At 40.6% G+C, this 15,043-nt stretch overlaps 1 protein-coding gene across 1 annotated transcript in view; it reads left to right on the forward strand.

Annotated features, from left to right (window-relative positions):
* Positions 1–13,621, forward strand: part of LOC129053577 (uncharacterized) — a 44,411-nt gene extending 30,790 nt beyond the window's left edge. The window contains exon 8 of the mRNA XM_054545550.2: positions 13,361–13,621. Coding sequence (XP_054401525.2) covers positions 13,361–13,505 — 145 coding nt within the window. The 3' untranslated portion in view covers positions 13,506–13,621. The remainder of the gene's footprint in view (positions 1–13,360) is intronic.
* Positions 13,622–15,043: the final 1,422 nt, after the last annotated feature.

Consider the following 15,043-nt stretch of genomic DNA (forward strand, 5'->3'; position numbering starts at 1 on the left):
GGTACTGCTACCAAAACAGAGATATAGATCAATGGGACAGAACAGAGCCCTCAGAAATAATGCTGCATATCTACAACTATCTGATCTTTGACAAACCTGACAAAAACAATCAATGGGGAAAGGATTCCCTATTTAATAAATGGTGCTGGGAAAACTGGCTAGCCATATGGAGAAAGCTGAAACTGGATCCCTTCCTTACACCTTATACAAAAATTAATTCAAGATGGATTAAAGACTTACATGTTAGACCTAAAACCATAAAAACCCTAGAAGAAATCCTAATCATTGCCACTCAGGACATAGGCATGGGCAAGGACTTCATGTCTGAAACACCAAAAGCAATGGCAACAAAAGCCAAAATTGACAAATGGGATCTAATTAAACTAAAGAGCTTCTGCAAGTCAAAAGAAACTACCATCAGAGTGAACAGGCAACCTGCAGAATAGGAGAAAATTTTCGCAACCTACTCATCTGACAAAGGGCTAATATCCAGAATCTACAATGAACTCAAACAAATTGACAAAAAAAACCAAACAACCCCATCAAAAAGTGGGCAAAGGATATAAACAGACACTTCTCAAAAGAAGACATTTATGCAGCCAAAAAACACATGAAAAAATGCTCATCGTCACTGGCCATCAGAGAAATGCAAATCAAAACCAAAATGTGATATCATCTCCCACTGGTTAAAATGGCGATCATTAAAAATTCAGGAAACAACAGGTGCTGGAGAGGATGTGGAGAAATAGGAACACTTTTACACTGTTGGTGAGACTGTAAACTAGTTCAACCATTGTGGAAGTCAGTGTGGAGATTCGTCAGGGATCTAGACTAGAAATACCATTTGACCCAGCCATCCCATTACTGGGTATATACTCAAAGGACTATGAATCATGCTGCTATAAAGACACATGCACACGTATGTTTATTGTGGCACTATTCACGAGAGCAAAGACTTGGAACCAACACAAATGTCCAACAATGATAGACTGGATTAAGAAACTGTGGCACATATACACCATGGAGTACTATGCAGGATAAAAAATGAAGAGTTCATGTCCTTTGTAGGGACATGGATGAAACTGGAAAACATCATTCTCACCAAACTATCACAAGAACAAAAAACCAAACACCACATGTTGTCACTCATAGGTGGGAATTGAACAATGAGAACACATGGACACAGGAAAGGGAACATAACACACTGGGGACTGCTGTGGGGTGGTGGGAGTGGGGAGGGATAGCATTAGAAGATATAACTAATGCTAAATGCCGAGTTAATGGGTGAAGGACACCAACATAGTACATGTATACGTATGTAACAAACCTGCACGTTGTGCACATGTACCCTAAAACTTAAAGTATAATAAAAAAAATAGTCAAGAAACAACAGATACTGGCAAGGCTGTGGAGAAATAAACACTTTTACACTATTGGTAGGAATGTTAATTAGTTCAATCATTGTGGAAGACAGTTTGGCAATTCTGCAAGGATCTAGAACCAGAAATACCATTTGACCTAGAAATCCCATTACTGGGTATATATCCAAAGGACTATAAATCATTCTATTATAAAGACGCATGCATGTGTATGTTTATAGCAGCACTATTCCCATTAGCAAAAACGGAATCAATCCAAATGCCCATCAATGATAGACTGGATAAAGAAAATGTGGTACATACACGCCATGGAATACTATGCAGCCATAAAAAAGAATGAGGTCATGTCTTTTGCAGGGACATGAATGAATCTGGAAATCATCATCTTCAGCAAACTAATACAGGAACAGAAGACCAAACACCACATGTTCTCACTCAAAAGTGGGAGCTGAATAATGAGAACACCTGGACACAGGGAGGGGAACAACACACACTGGGGCCTGTCAGTGAGGATGGGGAGGGAGAGCATCAGGATAAATAGCTAATGCATGTGGGGCTTAATACCTAGGCACCTAGGTGGTGGGTTGATAGGTACAGCAAATCATCATAGTGCACGTTTACCTACGTCACAAAACTGCCTGTCCTGCACATGTATCCTGGAACTTAAAATGAAATTTAAAAAAATAAAATAAAATGAAAAGAAAACAGAAGAGTACTGAAAATTAGCCCACAGTTCCACAGCCTGTACAGCAAGCATGATGCTGACATCTGCTCACCTTCTGGGGAGGCCTCAGGAAACTTATCAATCATGTTGGAAGGGAAAGCAAGAGCAGGAGGAAGAGAGAGGGGGGAAGATCCTACACACTTTATACAACAAGTTCCCATGAGAACTCTATCACAAGAGCAGCGCTGGGGAATTATGTTTAACCAATAGAAACTGCTCCCATGGACCAGCCACCTCCCAGCAGGCCCCATCTCCGACAATGGGAACCACCGGAGGCTGCTCCCATGGACCAGCAACCGGCCAGCAGGCCTCGTCTCCGACACTGGGAACCACTGGAAACTGCTCCCATGGACCAGCCACCTCCCAGTAGGCCCCATCTCCAACACTGGGGATTACATTTCTATTGAAGTTTCCCATAATTTTGGAACACATACTAATAACATTTATAAAAATACAGTCCAAAGTAGACCAAACACCATTCATTCTTCTATTTGAAAGTTTTCCCTCTATTCTAATGTCACAATCCCCAGCGTTATTAATCAGAATCCTGCATTTAAGGGCATCTGTTAAATTTTACAGCTGATTATAAAACCATCATTTAAAGAGGACCAAAATGAGACAACAATTGTCTGCGAATGACAAGAACATTAAAAGCAGCCACAGTTAAAGACACGAACAACAGCCTTTAAAGTAGAATTTGCTGTAGAGCCTGTTATGAGGGAGATATTTCTAGTTATTACCTCTTTTATTCTAAACCATGGAAAAAGGACCTAACAAATAAAGTCCTTCTAGAAGAGTGAAGGGCTCCTGGGAATGTTCTCTTTAATCCATGATGTGGGATAAGGGGAGTTTTGACTGACTATGAGGCAATGTATATACCACTAAAGTTTCAACACCCTAAAAGGAAAAAAAAGGGGGTGAGGGAAGTCCTGGAAGAGCCAGATGTAGCCGTAGCAGAAGATGATTTCAATCCACTGACCCTAGAATTGTGGGCTGGTTGTGCTGCATCGCTCTGTGACTTATGGTTCTGCCACAACAAAGATCTAATTCCCAGGGTTATAGGAAAAGATACCTGCGGTACCCCTGAGACACAGAGAAGGGAGAAATCCAAACCTGACTTAAGTCTATGGTTCTTAAGCCACACAATCTGCTCAAAAGGAGGACCTTAATTCTGAAGATACTGATTTGGGGCTGTTTCAAAGAAATAAATTATAAATATGGGTGGGAAAGAGAACAACATTCCCCATATCCAGTGGCAAAAAAATAAGGGGGAGGGAAGGAGACAGGGAAGAAAGGAGGGAAGGAAGGAGAGAGGGAAGGAAGGAAGTAGGGAGGGAGTTAGGAATGGAAGGAAGGAAAGAGAGAGGGAAGGAAGGAATGAAGGAAGGAAGGAGAGAGGGGAGGAGGGTAGGAAGGAAGGAAGGAGAGAGGAAAGGAAGGAAGGACAGAGGGAGGGAAGGAAGGAAGGAGAGAGGGAAGGAAGGAGGGAAGGAAGAAAAGGAAGGAAAGAGGGAAGGAAGGAAAGATGGAAGGAGGAAAGGAGGGAAGGAAGGAGGGAAGGAAGGGAAGGAACTTGGATATGCACAAAAACAAAATTTAAATTAAAACGAAGTCTATCATCTGACCTAATTGGAAATGTACTATTTTCTAAAACAATTTATACAGTCCTAAGATAAAAGGGTGCTGATTGGTATTTGTAACTCTCCAGCATATATTCTGAATCAATTTTAGCATCTGCTGAAATCTACCAATTGGCATACCTTCACAAACTTAATCAATACTGGAGCTCAAACTTTGTTATACCTGAAATTTCATTAAATTTAAACATTGCATCCCCTAATCCTAGCAGAGTAACTGCATATAGAATAGGGGACACATAGTTATGCCTCACATTTATTACCTTGACTAAATTTCCCATAGTCATAGAAGCCTTTGTCCATAGGGGACCTGGAGGCTCTGACCTAATGAGTAACAAATTGATATTAAATCATTTGCACTTACACATTGACTTCACCAAACGTAACCTTACAGAACTCCCTCTCTTGTTTTTTTAATTTGATTTATTTTTAATTTTTCATTTTTTTAGAGATGGGGTCTTGCTCCATTACCCAGGCTGAATGAAGTGCAGTGGCACAATCATAGCTCATTGCTGTCTTGAACTCCTGGGCTCAAGCAATCCTCCCATTTTAGCCTTCCAAGTAGCTGAGATTACAGGCATGCACCAACACAGCCAATTAAAAAAAATTATAGAAGTTGAGTCTTGCTATGTTTCCTAGGCTGGTCTCTAACTTCTGGCCTCAAGCAATCCTCCTGCCTCGGCCTCCCAAAGTGCTGGGATTACAGGTGTGAGCCATCTTGCCTAGCCTCCTCATCTTGATAAATTAGCAAATATGGTCCAACACAAATTACAACATGACTTCAAATAAATAAAACTTATTATATAACACTTAATTAATTAGTGAAGGGTGATAATACTCATTGCTTCAACGTTTTGCAGTAGAATTTGGTCTGTTCTTAAACCTGCAAATAATAAATGGTGTTTCACAATGCATTGCTGTAATGTGACTGCAGTGCTCTCATCCATTAAGGCCCTCCTACCCAATGCCTAATATTGTGGTTAACTTTTTCTTTTATTTCAATAGGTTTTGGGGGAATATGATGGTTTTCTTTTTTATTTAAATAGGTTTTTGGGAAACATGTGGTGTTTAGTTACAGGAATAAGTCCTTCAGTGGTGATTTTTGAGATTTGTGGTGCACCCATCACCAAAGCAGTGTACACTGTACCCAATGTGTAGTGTTTTATCCCTCACCACACCCACCCCACCAGTCCCAGCCTTTCCCTGAGTCCCCGAAGACCATTGTATCATTCTTATGCCTTTGCATCCTCATAGCTTAGCTCTCACTTATGAATGAGAACATACAATGTTTGGTTTTCCATTCCTAAGTTGCTTCACTTAGAATAATGGTGTCCAGTTTCATCCAGGTTGCTGTGAATGCATTATTTCATTCCACCTTATGGCTGAGTGTTATTCCATGAGGTAAATATTTATACCACATTTTCTTTATCCACTTACTGATTGATGGGCATTTAGGCTGGTTTCAAATTCTTCCAATTGCTTATTGTGCTGCTATAAACATGGTGTGCAAGTATCTTTTTCATATAATGACTTATTTTCCTCTGAGTAGATACCCAGGAGTGGAATTACTGGATCAAATGATAGATCTGCTTTTACTTCTTTGGAAATCTCCTGTTTTCCATAGCTGTTGTACTAGCTTACATTCCCTCCAAAAAGTGTACATGTGTTCCCTTTTTACCACATCCATGCCAACATCTATGAGTTTTTTATTTTTTGATTATGACCATTCTTGCAGGAGTGAAGGGGTATCATATTGTATTGTGGTTTTCATTTGCATTTCCCTGATAATTAGTTATGTTGAGCATTTTTTCATGTGTTTGCTGGCCAGTTGCTTATCTTCTTTTGAGAATTCTCTGTTCATGTCCTTAGCCCACTTTTTGATGGGATGTTTTTCTTGATGTTTTGTTTGAGTTCCTTGCAGATTCTGGGTATTAGTCCTTTAATCAGAAGTACAGATTGTGAAGATTTTCTCCCACTCTGTAGGTTATCTGTTTACTCTGCTGATTATTTCTCTCACTGCACAGAAGCCTTTTAGTTTAATTAAGTCTCATCTATTTGTCTTTGTTTTAGTTGCATTTGCTTTTTGGGTTATTGGTCATAAAGTCTTTGCCTAAGCCAATGTCTAGAAGGTTTTTCCAATGTCGTCTTCTAGAATTTTTATGGTTTCAGGTATGAGATTTAAGTCCTTGATCCATCTTGAGTTGATTTATGAACAGGGTGAGAAATGAGCATCCTCTTTCATTCTTCTATGTGTGGCTTGCCATTTATCACAGCACCATTTATTGAGTAGGGTATTCTTTTTTTTTTTTTAGAGTTTTATCTATTTTTTTATTTATTTGTATTTTTAATTTATATTATTATTATTATTATACTTTAGGTTTTATGCTACATGTGCACAATGTGCAGGTAAGTTACATAGGTATACATGTGCCATGCTGGTGAGCTGCACCCACCATCTCGTCATCTAGCATTAGGTATATCTCCCAATGCTATCCCTCACCACCCCCACCCCGCAACAGTCCCCGAACTGTGATGTTCCCCTTCCTGTGTCCATGTGTTCTCATTGTTCAATTCCCACCTATGAGTGAGAATATGTGGTGTTTGGTTTTTTGTTCTTGCGATAGTTTACAGAGAATGATGATTTCCAATTTCATCCATGTCCCTACAAAGAACATGAACTCATCATTTTTATGGCTGCGTAGTACTCCATGGTGTATATGTGCCACATTTTCTTAATCCATTCTATCATTGTTGGACATTTGGGTTGCTTCCAAGTCTTTGCTATTGTGAATAATGCCGCAATAAACATATGTGTGCATGTGTCTTTATAGCAGCATGATTTATAGTCCTTTGGGTATATACCCAGAAATGGGATGGCTGGGTCGAATGGAATTTCTAGTTCTAGATCCCTGAGGAATCGCCACACTGACTTCCACAATGGTTGAACTAGTTTACAGTCTCACCAACAGTGTAAAAGTGTTCCTATTTCTCCACATCCTCTCCAGCACTTGTTGTTTCCTGACTTTTTACTGATCACCATCCTAACTTGTGTGAGATGGTATCTCATTGTCATTTTGATTTGCATTTCTCTGATGGCCAGTGATGATGAGCATTTTTTCATATGTCTTTTGGCTGCATAAATGTCTTCTTTTGAGAAGTGTCTGTTCATGTCCTTTGCCACTTTTTGATGGGGTTGTTTGTTTTTTACTTGTAAATTTGTTTGAGTTCATTGTAGATTCTGGATATTAGCCCTTTGTCAGATGAGTAGGTTGCGAAAATTTTCCCCCCATTCTGTAGGTTTCCTATTCTCTCTGCTGGTAGTTTCTTTTGCTGTGCAGAAGCTCTTTAGTTTAATTAGATCTCAATTGTCACTTTTCACTTTTGTTGCCATTGCTTTTGGTGTTTTAGATATGAAGTCCTTGCCCATGCCTATGTCCTGAATGATAATGCCTAGGTTTTCATCTAGGGTTTTTATGGTTTTAGGTCTAACGGTTAAGTCTTTAATCCATCTTTAATTGATTTTTGTATAAGGTGTAAGGAAGGGATCCAGTTTCAGCTTTCTATATATGGCTAGCCAGTTTTCCCAGCACCATTTATTAAATAGGGGATCCTTTCCCCATTTCTTGTTTTTGTCAGGTTTGTCAAAGATCAGATAGTTGTAGATATGTGGCATTATATCTGACGGCTCTGTTCTGTTCCATTGATCTATATCTCTGTTTTGGTACCAGTACCATGCTGTTTTGGTTACTGTAGCCTTGTAGTATAGTTTGAAGTCAGGTAGTGTGATGCCTCCAGCTTTGTCCTTTTGGCTTAGGATTGACTTGGTGATGCGGGCTCTTTTTTGTTTCCATATGAACTTTAAAGTAGTTTTTTCCAATTCTGTGAAGAAAGTCATTGGTAGCTTGATGGGGATGGCATTGAATCTTAAATTACCTTGGGAAGGATGGCCATTTTCACGATATTGATTCTTCCTACCCATGAGCATGGAATGTTCTTCCATTTGTTTGTATCCTCTTTTATTTCCTTGAGCAGTGGTTTGTAGTTCTCCATGAAGTGGTCCTTCACATCCCTTGTAAGTTGGATTCCTAGGTATTTTATTCTCTTTGAAGCAATTGTGAATGGGAGTTCACTCATGATTTGGCTCTCTGTTTGTCTGTTATTGGTGTATAAGAATGCTTGTGATTTTTGTACATTGATTTTGTATCCTGAGACTTTGCTGAAGTTGCTTATCAGCTTAAGGAGATTTTTGGCTGAGACAACTGTGTTTTCTAGATATACAATCATGTCATATGCAAACAGGGACAATTTGACTTCCTCTTTTCCTAATTGAATACCCTTTATTTCCTTCTCCTTCCTAATTGCCCTGGCCAGAACTTCCAACACTATGTTGAATAGAAGTGGTGGGAGAGGGCATCCCTGTCTTGTGCTAGTTTTCAAAGGGAATGCTTCCAATTTTTGCCCATTCAGTATGATATTGGCTGTGGGTTTGTAATAGATAGCTCTTATTATTTTGAGATATGCCCCATCAATACCTAATTTATTGAGAGTTTTTAGCATGAAGGGTTGTTGAATTTTGTCAAAGGCATTTTCTGTATCTATTGAGATAATCATGTGGTTTTTGTCTTTGATTCTGTTTATATGCTAGATTACATTTTTTGATTTGCATATATTGAACCAGCCTTGTATCCCAGGGATGAAACTCACTTGATCATGGTAGATAAGCTTTTTGATGTGCTGCTGGATTCTGTTTGCCAGTATTTTATTGAGGATTTTTGCATCAATGTTCATCAAGGATATTGGTCTAAAATTCTCTTTTTTGGTTGTGTCTCTGCCCGGCTTTGGTATCAGGATGATGCTGGCCTCATAAAATGAGTTAGGGAGGATTCCCTCTTTTTCTGTTGATTGGAATAGTTTCAGAAGGAATGATACCAGTTCCTCCTTGTACCTCTGGTAGAATTCGGCTGTGAATCCATCTGGTCCTGGACTTTTTTTAGTTTGTAAGCTATTGATTATTGCCACAATTTCAGCTCCTGTTATTGATCTATTCAGAGATTCAACTTCTTCCTGGTTTAGTCTTGGGAGGGTTTATGTGTTTAGGAATTTATCCATTTCTTCTAGATTTTCTCGTTTATTTGCATAGAGGTGTTTGTAGTATTCTCTGATGGTAGTTTGTATTTCTGAGGGGTCAGTGGTGATATCACCTTCATGATTTTTTATTGCATCTATTTGATTCTTCTCTCTTTTTTTCTTTATTAATCTTGCTAGCAGTCTGTCAATTTTGTTGATCCTTTCAAAAAACCAGCTCCTGGATTCATTAATTTTTTGAAGGGTTTTTTGTGTCTCTATTTCCTTCAGTTCTGCTCTGATTTTACTTATTTCTTGCCTTCTGCTAGCTTTTGAATGTGTTTGCTCTTGCTTTTTACTTCTTTTAATTGTGATGTTAGAGTGTCAATTTTGGATCTTTCCTGCTTTCTCTTGCTTTATGCATCTGGGTGCTCCTGTATTGGGTGCACATATATTTAGGATACTTAGCTCTTCTTGTTGAATTAATCCCTTTACCATTATGTAATGGCCTTCTTTGTCTCTTTTGATCTTCGTTGGTTTAAAGTCTGCTTTATCAGAGACTAGGATTGCAACCCGTGCCTTTTTTTGTTTTCCATTTGCTTGGTAGATCTTCCTCCATCCTTTTATTTTCAGCCTATGTGTGTCTCTGCACGTGAGATGGGTTTCCTTAATACAGCACACTGATGGGTCTTAAGTCTTTATCCAATTTGACAGTCTGTGTCTTTTAATTGGAGCATTTAGTCCATTTACATTTAAAGTTAATATTGTTATGTGTGAATTTGATCTTGTCATTATGATGTTAGCTGGTTATTTTGCTCGGTAGTTGATGCAGTCTCTTCCTAGTCTCGATGGTCTTTACATTTCGGTATGATTTTGCAGTGGCTGGTACCGGTTGTGCCTTTCCATATTTAGTGCTTCCTTCAGGAGCTCTTTTAGGGCAGGCCTGGTGGTGACAAAATCTCTCAGCATTTGCTTGTCTGTAAAGTATTTTATTTCTCCTTCACTTATGAAGCTTAATTTGGCTGGATATGAAATTCTGGGTTGAAAATTCTTTTCTTTTGGAACGTTGAATATTGGCCCCCACTCTCTTCTGGCTTGTAGGGTTTCTGCCGAGAGACCCGTTGTTAGTGTGATGGGCTTCCCTTTGATGGTAACCCGACCTTTGTCTCTGGCTGCCCTTAACATTTTTTCCTTCATTTCAACTTTGGTGAATCTGACAATGATGTGTCTTGGAGTTGCTCTTCTCGAGGAGTATCTTTGTGTTGTTCTCTGTGTTTCCTGAATCTGAATGTTGGCCTACTTTGCTAGATTGGGGAAGTTCTCTTGGATAATATCCTGCAGAGTGTTTTCCATCTTGGTTCCATTCTCCCCGTCACTTTCAGGTACACCAATCAGACGTATATTTGGTCTTTTCACATAGTCCCACATTTCTTGGAGGCTTTGCTCGTTTCTTTTTTTTTCTTTTTTCTCCAAACTTCCCTTCTCACTTCATTCCATTCATTTCATCTTCCAGGGCTGATACCCTTTCTTCCATTTGATTGCATCAGCTCCTGAGGCTTCTGCATTCATCACGTAGTTCTCGAGCCTTGGTTTTCAGCTCCATCAGCTCCTTTACGCACTTCTCTGTATTGGTTATTCTAGTTTTACATTCTTCTAAATTTTTTTCAAAGTTTTCAACTTCTTTGCCTTTGGTTTGAACATCCTCCCGTAGCTCGGAGTAATTTAATCGTCTGAAGACTTCTTCTCTCAGCTTGTCAAAGTGATTCTCCATCCAGCTTTCTTCCGTTGCTGGTGAATAACTGCTTTCCTTTGGAGGAGGAGAGGTTCTCTGCTTTTTAGAGTTTCCAGTTTTTCTGCTGTGTTTTTTCCCCATCTTTGTGGTTTTATCTACTTTTGGTCTTTGATGATGGTGATGTACAGATGTGTTTTTGGTGTGGATGTCCTTTCTGTTAGTTTTCCTTCTAACAGACATGACCCTCAGCTGCAGGTCTGTTGGAGTACCTGGCTGGCCGTTTGATGTGTCAGTCTGCCCCTGCTGGGGGGTGCCTCCCAGTTAGGCTGCTTGGGGTTCAGGGGTCAGGGACCCACTTGAGGAGGCAGTCTGCCCATTCTCAGATCTCCAGCTGCATGCTGGGAGAACCACTGCTCTCCTCAAAGCTGTCAGACAGGGACTTTAAAGTCTGCAGAGGTTACTGCTGTCTTTTTGTTTGTCTGTGCCCTGCCCCCAGAGGTGGAGCCTACAGAGTCAGGCAGGCCTCCTTGAGCTGTGGTGGGCTCCACCATGTTCGAGCTTCCCGGCTGCTTTGTTTACCTAAGGGAACCTGGGCAATGGCGGGCGCCCCTCCCCCAGCCTCTCTGCGGACTTGCTGTTTAATCTCAGACTGCTGTGCTAGCAATCAGCAAGACTCCGTGGGCCTAGGTCCCTCTAATCCAGGTGCGGGCCAAAATCTCCTGGTGCACCGTTTCCTAAGCCCGTCGGAAAAGCCCAGTATTCGGGTGGGAGTGGCCGGATTTTCCAGGTGCCTTCTGTCACCCCTGGAAAGGGAACTCCCTGACCCCTTGCACTTCCCTATTGAGGCAATGTCTTGCCCCTGCTTTGGCTGGCACACGGTGCACTCACCCACTGACCTGAGCCCACTGTCTGGCACTCCCAAGTGAGATGAACATGGTACCTCAGATGGAAATGCAGAGATCACCCGTCTTCTGTGACGCTCATGCTGGGAGCTGTGGACTGGAGCTGTTTCTATTCGGCCATCTTGGCTCCTCCCCAAGTAGGGTATTCTTTCTCTGCTTTATGTTTTTGTTTGTTTTGTTGAAGATTAGATGACTGTAAGTATTTGGCTTTATTTCTGGGTTCTCTAATATGTTCCATTGATCTAAATGGCTATTTTTATACCAGTACCATGCTGTTTTAGTGACGATGGCTTTCTACTATAGTTTGAAGTCGGCTTCTAGATTTGTTCTTTTTGCTTAGTCTTTCTTTGGCTATACAGACTCTTTTTTGTTTCCAGGCTTTTATTACCTTAAAGTATGTCCCGTCTATGTCTTCTTTAGTTCCATGTGAATTTTTGTAATTCTGTGAAGACTGATGTTTGTACTTTAATGGGGATTGCATTGAGTTTGTAGATTGCTTTTGGCAGTATGGTGTTTTCACAATATTGATTTTACCCATCCGTGAGCATGGGATATGTTTCCATTTGTTTGTATCTATGATTTCTCTCAGCAGTGTTTTGTAGTTTTCCTTGTAGAGGTCTTTTGTCTCTTTGGTTAAGTTTTCCGGATATAATTAAGATTTTGTCTGCAAAGATTGCATGCAATTGACAATTATAGGAATATGCTATTATAATTAAAGAAATTATAATATTCCTAAGGTTTTTATTGCAGCTATTGTAAAAGGGGGTGAGTTTTTTATTCAATTTTCAGCTTGTTCACTGTTACTGTATAGCAGAGCCTCTGACTTGTGTACATTAATTTTGTATCCTGAAACTTTGCTGAATTCATTTACCAGTTCTAGTAGCTTTTGGGATGAGTCTTTAGGCTTTTCTAGGTATACAATCATGTCATCAGCAAAGAGTGACAGTTCGACTTCCTCTTTACCGATTTGGATGCCCTTTATTTCTCTTATCTGATTGCTCTGGCAAGGACTTCTAGTACTGTGTTGAATAGAAGTGGTGAAAGTTGGCATCATTGTCTTGTTCCAGTTCTCAGGGGGAATTATTTCAACTTTTCCGTATTCCATATATTGTTGACTGTGTGTTTGTCCTATGTGGCTTTTATTACCTTAAGGTATGTCCCTTCGCTGTTGATTTTGCTGAGGGTTTTAATCATAAAGGGATTCTGGATTTTGTCAAATTCTTTTTCTATGTCGATTTTGCTGAGTGTTTTAGGCATAAAGGGATGCTGGATTTTGTCAAATCCTTTTTCTGCATGTACTGAGATGATCATGTGATTTTTGTTTTTAATTCTGTTTGTATGGTGTATCACATTTATTGACTTGCAGATGTTTAACCATCCTGCATCCCTGGTTTCTCTTCAGATCGTATACATCTTTCACCTTATGATGGTTAATTTTATTTGCCAAGTTGGGTTGCCTAGATATTTGGGTAAACATTCTGGATGTGTCTGTGAGGGTGTTCCTTGATGAGACGAACATTTGAATATGTAGACTTAGTAAAGTAGTTGCCCTCCCCAGTGTGAGTGGGCCTCATCCAATCCATTAAATCCCAAATAAAACACAAGGGTAGAGGAAGAGAGAATTCACTCTCTTTGATGATTTCAGAGCTGTGACGTAGATCTTCTCTCGCCTTTGAAGTCAGATGTGGACTGTAACTTATGCCAGCAGCTTTCCTGGTTCTCAGGACTTTAGGCTTGGACTAGAACTCCAACATTGGCAGTCCTGGTTCTCCAGCTTGCTGACTGCAGGTCCTGGGACTTCTTAGCCTCCATAACCACATGAGCCAATTCCTTACAATAAACCTATATATATTGATGCAACTGATAAATATTTTGTTGTTACAGATTTGACTACCATGTTCTTTTTGTGCTTATTTTAACAGTCCCAGTCATAGGCTGCCTTCATCTCTGAAGGGACCAGGCGACCCACGGAGTGTCTCAGCAGCCTTGTCATTGCATGCAATCTTCACAGACAAGATCTCACTGCAGCCACCTTTCTACAGGAGCACATGTGTGACATTATACTGATGACATCATTCTCAGAGAAAATTCATTTTACACACTAAGGACACGCAGATACAAGGAGGCTTACACAAAGGGAATGGACCTTTCCCCAACACAGTAATGCAAGGCCCTGCCACTTTGCTTCAATTTCTGAAAATTCCTTGGTAAACATGTGGCTGCTCTATTCCTGACACTTTCAAAAAATAGTTATTCATCCTCTCAGCATCCACAATGTTAATACAAGCCTAATATTACTTAATTTGTGTTTTGTTTTTTGGAGGCACAGTCTTGCTCTGTCACCCAGGCTGGTATGAAGTGGCATGATTTCAACTCACTGCAGCCTCCACTTCCTGAGCTCAAGCAATTCTCACATCTCGTCCTTCCAAGTAGCTAGCACTGCAGGTGTGTGCCACCACACTCAGCTAATTTTGTTTATTTTTTTGTAAAGAAAAGGTCTCGCTATGTTACCCAGGCTGGTCTCAAACTCCTGGGCTGAAACGATCCTCTTGCCTCAGCCTCCCAAAATTCTGGAATTACAGGTGTGAGCGACTGCGCACAGCCCTTTAATTCTTTACTTGGGGTTCAGGTGACAACATATTTCTTATTTACAAATTTTACTTAATCTCACTGATGCTGTCATTCGCAAACTGACCCACCTTGAATGAAGCCTCCTGCAACAAGTCTTGAATCTGTCCGAATTTAAATTAACAGCTGCTCCTATGAATTCCCTCAGAGAACACACTGTGGATGCTTTAGCAACCTCTTCCCATGACTCCTGAACTATCTTGGTTGCATATGGTGGCCATAAGTAGTCCATGGGCTTCTGATGTAAAAAACAAACCTGCCCCTCTTGACCCTATTCAGTATAGCACCAGGTAAGTGATTGCTGACCACATACTGGACCCTCTGGAAACAGAGGGCTTTGCATCCATATCCACGAGCTTTCATGCCCATTTGTTCATCAGGCCTTGGGAAGCAGCACCACACAACCTTGGCACAGCTGCAGAGAACTCCTTGCCTCAGGATGGAGTCAAACCCGGACCTCCTGCCATTCTCATCTGCAGGAAACACTGGCCTCCTTCATCCTCAGGCTGTGTTGCTGGAAGTCACCCGTCTCTGAGTCCCCTTGGGATCGACTGAGTGACCAGCAGTCAAGTTTGTCCACCTTCTGAGTGGATGCCATCATCTGATGTGATGGAGCTCAGTGGGATTCTGCTGCCTTCCCTCTCTTAGTACGATGTCCTTGATAAAGGATGACACCCAAGCCTCAGCACAACTGGCCAAAGTTGAGGTGGTCATCTCAGCACTGATGCTGGGCCAACAATTAGACCCATTTGTACATTTTTACAAATTTTTTGCAATTGTCCACCTTCACTCCCCATTGAATTAAAGAAACTTCTTGCCTCATGGATACTCAGAATACAATCAAGGTAACAGATACCTTTTTTTTACTCAAGGACACAGTATGGATCTCACAAGGACACTCCTTATCCCCTGCAGAGTTCCAGACACTACTGATGGTGGCCAAGGCAGCATTTCATCAGAAAACACAGTGATAGGCT

Source organism: Pongo abelii, chromosome 23 (genome assembly GCF_028885655.2).
Source record: "Pongo abelii isolate AG06213 chromosome 23, NHGRI_mPonAbe1-v2.0_pri, whole genome shotgun sequence".
Lineage (NCBI taxonomy): Eukaryota > Metazoa > Chordata > Mammalia > Primates > Hominidae > Pongo > Pongo abelii.